General features: G+C 42.9%; 1 protein-coding gene across 1 annotated transcript in view; it reads right to left on the bottom strand.

The window, feature by feature from the left end:
• Positions 1-8,988, bottom strand: part of LOC117771659 (potassium/sodium hyperpolarization-activated cyclic nucleotide-gated channel 1) — a 70,590-nt gene extending 61,602 nt beyond the window's left edge. The window contains exons 1-2 of the mRNA XM_034602287.1: positions 8,247-8,988; positions 916-1,339 (exon numbers count right to left, since the gene is read on the bottom strand). Coding sequence (XP_034458178.1) covers positions 916-1,339; positions 8,247-8,602 — 780 coding nt within the window. The 5' untranslated portion in view covers positions 8,603-8,988. The remainder of the gene's footprint in view (positions 1-915; positions 1,340-8,246) is intronic.
• Between the last annotated feature and the right edge of the window lie 4,041 nt (positions 8,989-13,029).

Here is a 13,029-nt window from a genome sequence, read left to right as displayed (position 1 = left end):
AACCGCGGCAGCAATAACAATGAGGGCGGGAGGTGGACGGGGAGCAGGACAGGCAAGGACATTCAGGATGAGCGTGAGGCCGGCTCATTACAGTTGATAGTGTTATGGTCGCCTATTCTCATTTTAACTGAGCTGCATTTCAGGGCAAATGTGTAACATCATTGCTTCGGCCACAGTGTCATAGCTGCGTCTGCTCAAATGGTTGGGTCGTGATGTGGGGGAGCGCAATCTTTAGATCAGTCAGTGTAATGAAATCGTTACCGGGAGGAGGAGGAGGAGGAGGAGGAGGACACTAGAGCTTGGTTAAATAGTCTGAGTCAGGCAGCGCAGTGACTCGATGGAGGGTAATAATGTCTCGCTCTGGGTTATGTCCGGTGTTTGTTTAACCTTGTGGGTGTTCACAGGAAATACACCAGAGTCACGTAACAACCACACCAGCAAAACATCCACAAAGTAGTTGCTTTAACCTCCGCTATAAATCTCTCTCTCAATTTTTAAACCACACTACATTATACCCTGAATCCATGCATATCCAGTATATAGTTCTAACTAAGACGGAAGCGGAGCCAATTACCTTTTCTCTGTTTGAATTAATTTCATCCATCAATGAGCTGAAACTGGCAAAACCACTTGTTATCCACAGATAAGCCTTCTGACCGGTGCTGATTGACAGCACCCATTAGTTTTATACATGCACAATTATATCTGTGCATTAACCTCTCAAGGTTGTTGCCGTGCTGCTGGGGAAAGCACCCAGCCACAGAGAGACGCACCCCGCTGCACAAACACATCACAGGCATATACAGTGCACCAGAACTCTGAGTCACTGCCTGGCTCTCCGCTCTTATGTCAATTTCTTTTTCAGTTTTTTTTTCCATTCTGTTCATGAAAAAAATAAAGTATATATATACGCACCTCCTCCCACTGATGTATGTATCTGATGAGTCGGGACAGTCTTAACAGACGCAGGAGACTGAGGATCTTGGTGAAGCGGACGATTCGCAGGGCGCGGGCCGTTTTATAAACCTCAGAGTCAAAACCTTTCTCCACTATTAAAAAGATATAATCCACTGGAATGGAGGAGAGGAAGTCCACCACGAACCAGCTCTTCAGGTAATTCATCTTGATGATCTTGGGGTCGAGGATGATCTCGGAGCTCTCCTCGTTGACGATCCCCGTCCTGAAGTTCATGACCAGGTCCACGAGGAAGATTGTGTCCGAGGCCACGTTGAACACCAGCCAGGTGGTGGTGGTCTGCTCTGAGAAGAAGGTTATTCCCACAGGAATGATGATTAGATTCCCCATCATCATGATGAGCATTATCAAGTCCCAGTAGAACCTGCGAGGAGCAACGCACACACACACACACACAAATCAGTAACGCAAGTGAGAAAACATGGAGACGTTCAATTAGAAATGGTCCATAAAGCAGGAGAATGTGTCGGTAACAATTGTAATTAACTTAAAAACAGGTCAGACTCTACAAGTTTAAAACAAGTTATCAAGACGGATTCCAACTACATCTTTAGAGAATGTCCTGAGAGTATAAAGCTGTCCAGTTTTTTCATCAGATGTTTTGTAGGAGGCAGGAAATCATATAAAACATTAATGTAATGCAAGTGAAGAACATACAGAGTACGGAGCAGGTGTTTGAAATAAAGTGAGATTTTGATTTAATGACGCCGTTGGAACAAAACCTGGGTATCCTCAAACTTAGGTGTCAGTAGTAGAGATGTTTCAATCCCATTTCGCCAATATATCTGTGTACTGGCTGTTACTGAGTGCGGCCTGTTGCTATTGTTGTAATTGGCAACACTAGTGAATCCCCCCTAACTAAAGTCTTGCAGATGGCACACACAGTCATTAACTTGTGGGACTTCCCCGTGCATAGATTAGCGTATTTGACGATGCTTGAGTCGGCATTTTCGGCAGCATCTGATGCATTTCTGATCCTGGTATAAGTATCAGAACGTCTCTGGTGCATCATCTGGGGAACATGAATGATTATTTTTTATTTCTTTGGTGTCATATTTTAGCATCAACCAAAGTAGTTGACCAAACCAACAACCGTCTCTCTAACATGCCCGAATAAAAATCCAAATTTTGTTATTATTGTCTGAGTTATTTCCTGCTATGGCAGATGTGTGCATACACATGTCCTGTACATTAGATCACAGATTGCTGAAACTGAGAATAATAAGTAGAAAGTTCTGGTCTGTGGTGCGGATGTTCCGAGTCTCTGAGGCCCTGACAAGCTGTCAAGGGGAGCTCTGACAAGTTCATCTGCTTGTGTTGTTACCAAAAGTCCTGTCTGGCTGTGTTTATGTCCTTGCCCTCTGTTTGGTGATGATCAGAGCCAGACGTGATTCATCAGGCATAAAGGCAGAGCAACCATGAATGAAAATAGATGCTTTCAGGAATCCTATCTCATGCTAAAAAATCCGCTGACGCCATCGCTGCAGCCTGCCTCTGCTCTGCCTCGCCGTCCGGTCGTGACTCGTTGTCGAAGGTGGAAATGGACTGGCTAGTTGGCAGGCTGCCTGCCTGTCTGTCTGGCAGACTGGCCACCCAGTAATGGATCGGTTTTTGGAAGTAAATTAAGCAGAGGCCTTGGATGTATAAATATCCACAGATCATGTGTCCGATAATCGTCTGTGCTCCATCTAAACAGCGGTCAGCGAGGTGGTTTGTGATATCCTTAATCAGTATTTTTACACCAGCAGGCATTGAACTGAGGCCTGTGGAGTGGACCCCTCTATGGAGAGCCTTGACTTAACACCTTGAGCAGATAACATGATGCACTGATGGGTTTGTGATGCTCTTCATTCCTCCTAAGTGTACATGCTAGCAACATACATGTCAGTGTGTCGATACCCTTTAGTTTGACATGCTAGGCTAATGCGGAGACAGTATGTACGTGCAAGATAAGTTCTACTTTTATTATTTATATATAAAAGTGGAATACGTGGCTTCAAGTCAAAACATCTGCTAAAATCCGTCTTCTATAATGGCCTCACAACAAGATGCAAAGAACTATTCATTATTCTGATTATAAAGAGATCTTCTAATTTGTAGGAAATACTTAAGATAGCTTCATTAGCCTGTGGTTAAACAGAGGGCTAATCTAGAACAAAGAAAAATACCTTTCAGAGTCAAAGTAAGTAATTTATAGAATAAAATGTGAAAATGTAACAACACAAACAATATTGTATTCAAGTACCTCTGACACTCGTTCAAAACCACAAGTGAGCATTTAAAGGAGAAATCAGTATTACCCACGTACCACTGCAGAATTCATTATCCTTATCTGTTAAATGACTATGTTTCAAATCATGTAAATGGTGGATCTTTTCCTCACATATTAACATAATCAATTGCCCTGTGTAGAAAATGAGATCCCACTGAGTGCCCACATCTCTGAGTTATTTCCATTTCTCTCTTGGCTGAGGTAGGTGGTATACTGGCCTTAACCTCTGAGACACCCACTTATCTAATGAATAAAACATAATGTTTCTCTGTATGTTGAATTAAAGCAGCGGAACTCTGAAGAAGTTTGACTCGAATCAGACTTGAAAAACATGAAGATTAGTTCTGCATTGGAAAGCAACTCTAAGTTGCTTGCTGTTAAAAATCATGCCACGGCCTCCGTTCTTTAACAGCTCTACCACTGTGTCCAATTCTCGCCACATCATTGTATCAGGCTCTTGCTCCAGTGATCCTGTTCTCAGAATGAAGCCAGTCCCAGTTAAACCAGTAAGCGAGTGCAGGGCACCCGACTGTAACATGCAGCTCCAGCACCAGCAGTGCATTCAGTGACTACTCCTTCAGGTTTGACAGCTCCAGCAGCGCACCTTAAGTACTCCACTCATATTCACATGGTAATTTTTGCACACTCACCTCCACACGTACACCCCAGGTCCCGCACCACCTATGAAATTACATCGAGGAGAGCTTTGCATTCTGCTGCTCTTTTAAAAGATAATTGTATCTGGTATTCAGCGTTTTGTATTTTTTGTATTTGTAAATCCGCTCAGAAACACAAGCCTTGGCTCTGATTGATAAAAAGTGGGAGATGCAATCACTAAATCACTGTTCCCAAACACTGTGGGTGCTGCAGTATCGCTGCAGAGACAGCACCGGGTCCTCTGGCTGATTTATACACCATGCGAGAGGTGAGAAAGAGAAATGTGCCGATGTTACCCCAATACATCACAGGTAAAAAAAAATTAAAAAAGCTTTCAAATGATAAACCCAACCAAGAGGAAAAACAATTCAGTTCTTACAATTCAGCTCAATGAACCAAGCAATTGAAGGTGCTGGTTAATGCCATAAAAGAAAAAAACATACATACTGCAGCTACTACTGTGGTGGATTTAGAACATACTTCCACCAAAGCTAACTGGCCACTTTATCAGCATATTGCATGTATTGCATCAGATACAAATATAATAATATAGTGACAATCTGATAACGTGGCAGCCCAGTGGTGGATTAATAAACCAGGCAGAGGAATCTCTATCGTACTAATCCTGCTGCACATGAAGCCGGCCCGCTTTGTTCTCGTACGTTTCCTCCGAATACAACATAATCAATGCCCAACTACTCCTGCAAGCAGCTGAGGGAACCCCACACGATCTTACTCAGCACAGCCCGAGCCGGTCCAATCTGCAACGTAATGGGTATGAACTGTGCTGCAGAGGTCACAAGCGGGAATGATAATGTATCTGTGCATATTGGTACAGAAACATCTGCCACATGTTTCCCTCTAGATATCGAGATCAATACATTTATTTGCAAATGCTGAAATGCATTAAACTAGCTGTAATTCATCCTTAAAACTTTAAATAGAAGAATTTCTTATCGGGATAATAAAGAAGTATTATTAGATTTGGACATCTACACATGCAGTTATTGCAGAAACTGTCTTAGGATATCATATGCATTAATGTTATTTTACCATATTTATGACATAAACATGTGTCATTATTAATGGTTCTGGGGAGATTGCTGAGAATAAATTTCCCTCCGTTTCCAGCACAGTTAATAACAGGCACCAGGGACAAATTTCAATGTCAAGCAAAACGACAAGAACGTGTCACTGCACCTATGAGCAGATGTGATGGCTGAAACAAACCCATGTGTCTTTTCTGTTATTTGGGAGAAACAACATCACAAGAGTGTTTTCGACTGCCACTAAGGCCTCTCCTTGGCATAAACAGAGGTGTATGAGGCCGTGCATGAGGCCTCTCTAAAAATCTATGAATAATGAATATTACTAACTTGCCATTAATCTTTAAGCAGCCACTGTGTACGAAGAATATGTTGGATATTAAGTTTCAAACACTCCCACAAAGCAATATAAAGCCCATGTGGATAGTGGTGTCATTCATGGACAGCACTTACGCAAGACTTTTCTGTGAGAGAATGAAACAGCGTTTCATTTTCTCCTTTTGGTCAGTACAGCAATGAATGCGGGGCAGTACGTGTTTATTTAATTATGCAAAGATTGCTAGTGATACACAAAGCCCCCAAAATAATTATATTGTTAAGTCAAGCCCCACAGCAGAGAAACAGATTAACTTTTATGCCAAAGTGCAAGGAGAGCTGCCAAGCAAAGTGGACCCTTGCACCTCCATCATCTATGCACCAGCATGACAGATAGCTCGGAGCAGTAGGATACAACCTCGCAGTACCACTTTGGAGTCAGGATGCGGACTCTTATGCGATATGCAAGGGTATATATGAGGGTTGTGTCTTCACTAGAGGACGAGGAGCTTCTCTTACGAAAATGTCATTAGACCTGAACCTAAGGGGGCGTTCCCCTACCTCTTTTAGCTTTGTATTCTAATACAGCAGGAATAAAAGAGTCCTTGAGCAGAGATTATATGACAGAACCCCCATTGATGACCTAATTTGTCTCTGATTCAACACAGTCAGAATAGGCTCTGAGACATACTGTACTGAACGTATGTGCACTACAGTGACATCAGCAATCATTTCCTCGTATGAAGCCTTTTCCTGCACTTTCTCTCTAAATGTTCCTCTTCTTTCGTTTCAAATAAGAAAATAAACATGACTTGAGAGGAAAGTGGATCAAAAAACCAATTGGTAAATGTTAAAGCAAAATAACAATATGTCATAATCAGAATAGGGTAACCCCTAACCCTTAACCCCACAACTGCAGAAATGAAACTATGTGGAACACTAATCATATTTAAAAGATCCTTTAAAGATCATGGATGGATATGGGATGGATTTACGATGCGATGTTGGTCGCTTCACTGACGGATTTGTTCTTGGATTGTGTGACTGAGGTTTCTATTTATGCTGATTGTCCTGTTCATGTTTTGTGTAAATGTTCGGTTTTAGTTTGATCCGATTGAGAATCATGGACACAAAACACGTTTTTAACTCCTTCATACCCCTTGTAGGAATCTACTGCCTCACCTGCCTTCCCTGCTTATATTTTTTATTTAGTTTTTAGCACATTCAAACATAACTGCAATTGATTGAAACAATCATTAATAACTGAAAAAAGGTAGGCATCATCAGTGAAGCGTTCCTGCCCTACCCTTGGCCATCTTTCAGAAGCGGGGGTCAAATCTCCTTACATAATTGTTTTCAGAGACTGCTAAGCTCATTGACTGTTGTGTTGCGCTACTAATCCGTGCCCACCATCATTGTACATCTGTGTGTGCACATGGGCATGTGCATATGCCTGTGTTTTTGTGTGGGGAGCTCAGGATATCCCTGTTAGGCAGTACTCTTGTGTGTAGTCATATGGGGTTAGTGCAAAGGTGAAACAAAACACAATGCCTCGTGAACTCTGATGCAGTTTGGAGCCGATATGCACATTGTGTTGTACTAAAACACATCAACGTGATCTGCTTATCCTTTTGCAGAGAGCTACACAGTTATAAAGCCACAGTGAAAGAGTCAATTCAACTTTCAGGGCACATATGCTCCTAATGCAGGCTCCATCAGCAGCAGGGTGAACACTCAGTGCTTAAGGCCTGCTCTAAGTTCAGGACCACGGACAGCTCTGTCTACGTGCCCTGGCACGTTGCTACAGCAGAGAGAACTGGAGGGGGTGAGTGTCACCACCGTGCTGAGCCGTGCTGAGCCATGCTGTGCCGTGCCAGGGGACACTGGTGCACAGACTAATGCTTAATTGGTTAAGTGGTGAACTGTAAACATGCGGCTTGTGGACAACCAGTCCTGCCTGAACCTGATCTCATTTGTTTACCATCTGAACGCAGTCACTGTGCCACAGATGACGAGCAGGTTTCACTACCTTCTCATGTGGATTATCTGAGCTTCTCTCAGTGGGACAATGCACTGTGGGTTTATTCAGCCATGGCCAATAGAGAAAAAAAAACTAAAAAAACTGTGATAATGTCCCTGTGGCATTTGGGGGATGCCAGAGAAACAAGTGTGGCATGATGCTTTCTGCAGCTCCCTCCAAACAAACACATTCCACCACATTTACCCAGCAGGGCAGCTGCACAAAATGAAAACAACCCACCACTCATGCATGCACCAGCGCTGTCAAACAGACCCGAAGATCAGTTTCAACTAATGCATTCAAAACACGGCCATTTTCCCTTTAAATTCATCCCCTGTACGGTATTCTCTTTTTTTTTTTTTTTTACCGCATTCTGTGCATCTTCTCTGTCTGGCACACAGGCCCCGCGTCTTACCGCCGCCTATGAAATGTTTACAAGCCGTGGTGGTGCAGTGGCATTGTCACGTTGTGTCCAGGTACTGTCGCCCCGATACACGAGAGCCGAATATGTCGCAATGAAGACACGGAGCTGACTCTGTGTCTGCTCGTGTGCGCGTGTGACGCCTGGGCTGGTGTGCGCGTCTCTTCCCTCCGAACCACTGACATTCACCGGGCTTTTTCCAAGGACATCCGACTCGCACACCTTTGTAGCCTCAACACATTCCTCGCTTATTATAATAAAAATGCCGCAATGGACCGCACACACGCGGACGCACATTTTGACAGCGGAGCCCTCAGCCTGCGGAAGCCTGATTGCCTAAATACAGGAGATAGATTATGCGTAAGGGGCTTTGGAGGGAGGGAGGGGGGGGGGGGGGGGGGGGGGGGGGGGGGCGATGACAGAGCGGTATGTGTGAGAGTGTATGGACCCCAGGGGTGACGGGAGGGGTGGATAAAAAGGGGTGATGAGGAGGAAAGGGAGGGTTGGGGGGGGCTCTTTTTTTTTTTATCTAGCCCTTACCTAAAATCGCTATATGGATGAATGATCCAGTATCCGGCCGTTTGGACCCTCTCCTGCTCTTTCTCCACCGCTTTCTGACTGCCGAACATACGCAGGGAGAACTTATTGACTCCCGGCTGCATCATGGCCCCAAATTGCCGCTGCATGAAACCGTGTGCCCTGGACGCCCCCTCCAGATCGTCAAAGCCCACCATGGCCTCTTCGCGCTCCCCCTTGAAGCCCACGGAGTTGCCGTGGTCCTTCGTGTTCTGGCTGCCGGTGTTGTTCTTCTGTATGGAGTCTTGCCTCTGAAAAACATTATTCCCATCCGCCTTCTCCTCCTTGTTGCTAGAGAACGAATTGGATTTGTCTTCCATGGTGCCTTTAGTTGTCCCGTTGTTTCTGCTTTTGAGACGAGGCAGGGCAGGCGGAACGTCTCCGGCTCCGGCTCGGGAGGGCTGCGCGTAAAAACTGGAGAGGACGCGCCGCGAGCTCTCCGGTTTCTCTCCGTTTTTTTGTGTCCTTCAAAAGTGCTCGGCTCCTCTGTGCCTTCACCGCTCAGTGCTGCAAACTGAGACAGAGTGCCCGAGAGCCCGCTGGATCAGGTTTCTTGGGTTACCGCCATCTACCGACGGCCCCGGCTTCTGGCGTCCAAAGCCTCTCTCCGCCTGTATAGTCTCACTTCGCACGGCACTGCGGTTTAACTGGCACATGCTCCTGCACCTTATTTACATAATGTGGCTCATGATAGCGCCCCCCCCCCCCCCCCCCCGTCCCCCCTCTTCTCCCCTGTCATCACTTTCACACAAGGCAGGTGAGGGCCAACACTGTGGGAGCAAATGTGTTCCAGTGGTACATGAAGTTAATGAGACATGTTTTCTTTTTTATTTCTTTTTTTGTGCAGCTTCCTGGCAGCAGGTTGAGCTTCCTGCAGAGGAGTGATAATAGAAGACAACACGGTGAAACAGATTGTTAACGTCGGTGTGATCTTAGAGTTGATTCCGCTGGTCATGTGAGAGAAGTTGGAACATCTTGAGGATATCGCACCTTCTCAAGGTGTTGCAGATACCATCCTACATGTAGATTGTGATTTTACTATATAGTTGCAAGCTGGATGCATTGCAACTGTTACAAAGAAATGTGGGCTTGTAAATGGGTGTACCTGTAGTTATGATACACATTATATTTAGGGTATTATGATCATTTAAGTAATTGTGCAAATTACTTATTGAGCTGTGTGGTTTACATTTAGTCGGAATAATCCCACAGCATTACTGCCCACTTTCAGAATTAGGGTTAAATACATCATTGTTGCATTATCTTTTATACTCTCACACCAAGCGCGATGCTAACCTTTCACTCGATGAGATTACATAGTCAATGGAAATTCTTCTCTCACTCAAGGCTACGCTTATTTCGCCATTCACGACAATCACTTGAGTTGAAATACTTCAACTCGGGCCAAAAGTTAGTGTGACGCCGTGTGGCTACATTCACGTGAATCGCATCATTCGCTTCTATCGACCTGGTTGAAATATATTTGAACTCGGGCGAGAAATGGGTGTGACACAATGTCGCGAGAGCCAATCAGCACTGACAATTCAACTCACACCGACCTGAGCTGACATGTGATCGAACCCTGCCACTGATCAAACTCAGGTATAGCTCTGGAATCGACAGTAATCCAGCTACAGCACTGCAAGGAGATATAATAACAAATAAAATCTGAAGGGTGCATTTTAACCCAGAGAGTTATAGAATAGCACTCAGTAGAGCGCATACCTCCGCCAAGGCCCAAAAGTCCCTGTGAGTTCATTCAAACTGCACAAAATCGCTAACATTCACTAAATATGATGGGAATTTTTTTTATGTAAATTAAAAAATATCAAATATACCTGGATCCGCCCCCTGATTCACATCCACACCAAAGTTTACCGGGTTCTTCCCCGACTCACATCCTTCCACTGAGGTTGGCAATAATCCATTCAGCAGCTTTTGGAAACGTGACCTCCTTGATGGATGAGATTAGATGATGCCAAATGTCTTGCAGAATGCATTATAACCAACTACTCTGTAACACCACGGGCTGCAGCCCCTACGACGTTTGGCCAGACATTTATAATTAAATTAGGGGATTTATTGTTGTTTTGAGGAACCAGCATCTTATTTGGGGCACCAGTCCAAAATAAATGAAGATGGATGGCGACCGAAAACAGACCCAGCCAGAAAAAGAGGAGAGGAAATCTTACAGGGAGGTGAATTTGGAGGATTCACAAACACATAAAAAAAAAAAACTGAGTTGGGAGAAAATAGCAGAGGAGTGAAGTGTTGGAGGAGGACACTTATTATGGAGAACAGCGGCAGCAGAAGGACGGCACAAAACACCAGAAGCTGTTGAGTGGTGACTTGGCGATTACAACATCAACAACTTAGCACTCCTATGAGTAATATGAGTGTGGAGACTTCTGAACCCTTCCAGCTAGTTGAATTTAAGAAAGTGCACTATGTTGCTTTAAAAAACTAGACTTCAATTTCTCTCTAGAGTGAAATAAATCCTCGTGTAGTTGACCTTTACTTAAAAAGTGGCGGCAAACAGCTCCTACCTGTGCAAACTGTGGCTGGTGCTTGTTTGAAGTTAGTGGGGATATATATATATATATATATATTATATTTTATATTGTTGTATACATATTATTTTATATATTATTATTTTATATATTTATATGTATAAATTGGATAGCTTTGGAGCGTTTGTTGTTTTAAAGGTTTTTATAGATCGAATAATTGATCAACAATGAATTTGCAGATGATCTGATTATGAAATATAGAATGGGACTCAGAAGAGCGCCCACCTCCACCAACAGTCCCCTTCAATACAATCAAGCTGCACCAAATCTAAAGATATCAGTTCTCTAAATATATCCGACTTTTCACAGAGAGCCATGAATTATTCATTGGGAAAACAGTGAAAATGTCAAAAAAAGAAGCCAGAAAAGAAGAAAGATTCCTGAATCCACCCTCTGATTCGACTTCTTCCCTGACCACAGCCTACCACTAAGTTTCATGGTAATCCATTCTGTCGTTTCTATGTAATCTCGCTTACAAACCAACAATCAGATCTTAATAACTAGCTTGCATCGTTGGATGAAGAGGAGCGGAGGTCATACGAGCACACCGAGCTGTTTCTCTGCAGGAATACCCCAGTCTCTGCCCGCTTCACAGTGGATTCGTTGCAGTGCCACAAAAACCCATCTGCTCTGGACATAAAGCACAGACATCACTGCTAACAGGCAGAGCATTTTGTAAAAGAGCTGGAGTCACCACGGATTCTTTAGGGAAATCCACTTCTGCCCCTTCTGTCAGGCAAATACTGCATAAATGTATATTACTAAAATGTCAAGCCACTGGACCATCTATTCACTCACACTCACACACACACACACACACACACAGTATATTAATCCATGTCTGTTATATTTATATTAGTTAAGTATGTGTATCCATGGGTCAGTGCTGAATTGTAACTACTTTCATTTACTCAAGTAAATATACTGAAGTACAATTACATTTGATGCATATATTTGATAACTTTTAACTTTTCAAATTATGTGTATGTATAATTTTTTTTACAAAACGTTCAGTGAATAAACATTTTGTATTGTTATAGATGAAATAGTGCAGTATATAAACTAGAATGGAACTCAGTAGAGCGTATAGCTCCACTAGAGCCCAACAGTCCATTTATGAAACCACATTTAAATTCACTAGATCCATATTTTTATTTTGAGTCTGTAGCAAATTGCACACACTGATAGATATCAGTCCCCAGACATGATTTTCTTTTCCATTAAGATCCATGAATTATTCTGAGGATACGACGGAAATGTTGAAAAACAAAGCAAAATGTCGTGTAATCCTGCCAACAAACAACACAACATCAGACAAAAACCTCACCTCATTGGCAGAGGTCATAAAAATGAACTTTGCTATGACAAATGCTTCTCCTGTATGTATTAGTATTAATAATATCACATTTCTCTAATGAGTCCTTTTACTTGTAAAACTTAAAGAAGCATTTGCTGATAGTAGTTTTTATGTCAAGAGTGATCACATGAGGACCCACCTGCTGACAGTTCCAATAAACTGTCTTTAATTCAACTTACTGGTTTACGGTGAGAGGCAAATGTCAAAAAAATCTGTGGAACACACACAAGGAACTAACACTCAGACGATGGAACACTGACAGAAAACTGACAGACAAGCTGGTTCAGAACAGACAAACACACTTAGCACTCAGGTGAGGCCTCACACGTGTGAAGCTAATCAAAGGTTTTCAGGAAGGAAGTGAAGAGCTCTGAAATGAGAAACACTGGTAACTACAAAATAAAACAGGAAGTGCAAACACCTCACAAACCCAAAAACCAAACGGAAGAAAAAAGAATGAGGCTGACATCCATAAACACAACCATGAATCCAACAAAACATTATCCACAAAGCTTGATACAAAATAAAAAAAATCTCCTCAAAGGCTCACGACAAGGGCAGAGTCATGACAACTTCATTTTAAACACAGGACTTGTAATACAGTATTTTTCTATTGAGGTAGTGCAACGTTTACGAAGTATATTTACTTTTCTTACTGTACTTAAGTAAATTATTCTTGTATCTGTACTTCACTTAAATAGATCTATTTTCAGGTACTTTTCGCTTTTACTCCACTACATTTATCAGCACATATCTGTACTTTCCACTCCAAGTGTTTTCAGCATCTTCGGCAGCATTCTTTATAAATATTATAATTATA

Source organism: Hippoglossus hippoglossus, chromosome 12 (assembly GCF_009819705.1).
Source record: "Hippoglossus hippoglossus isolate fHipHip1 chromosome 12, fHipHip1.pri, whole genome shotgun sequence".
NCBI classification, from domain to species: domain Eukaryota; kingdom Metazoa; phylum Chordata; class Actinopteri; order Pleuronectiformes; family Pleuronectidae; genus Hippoglossus; species Hippoglossus hippoglossus.
Note: the sequence above shows the minus strand (reverse complement) of the source record. Positions and strands in the feature narration are given on the sequence as shown.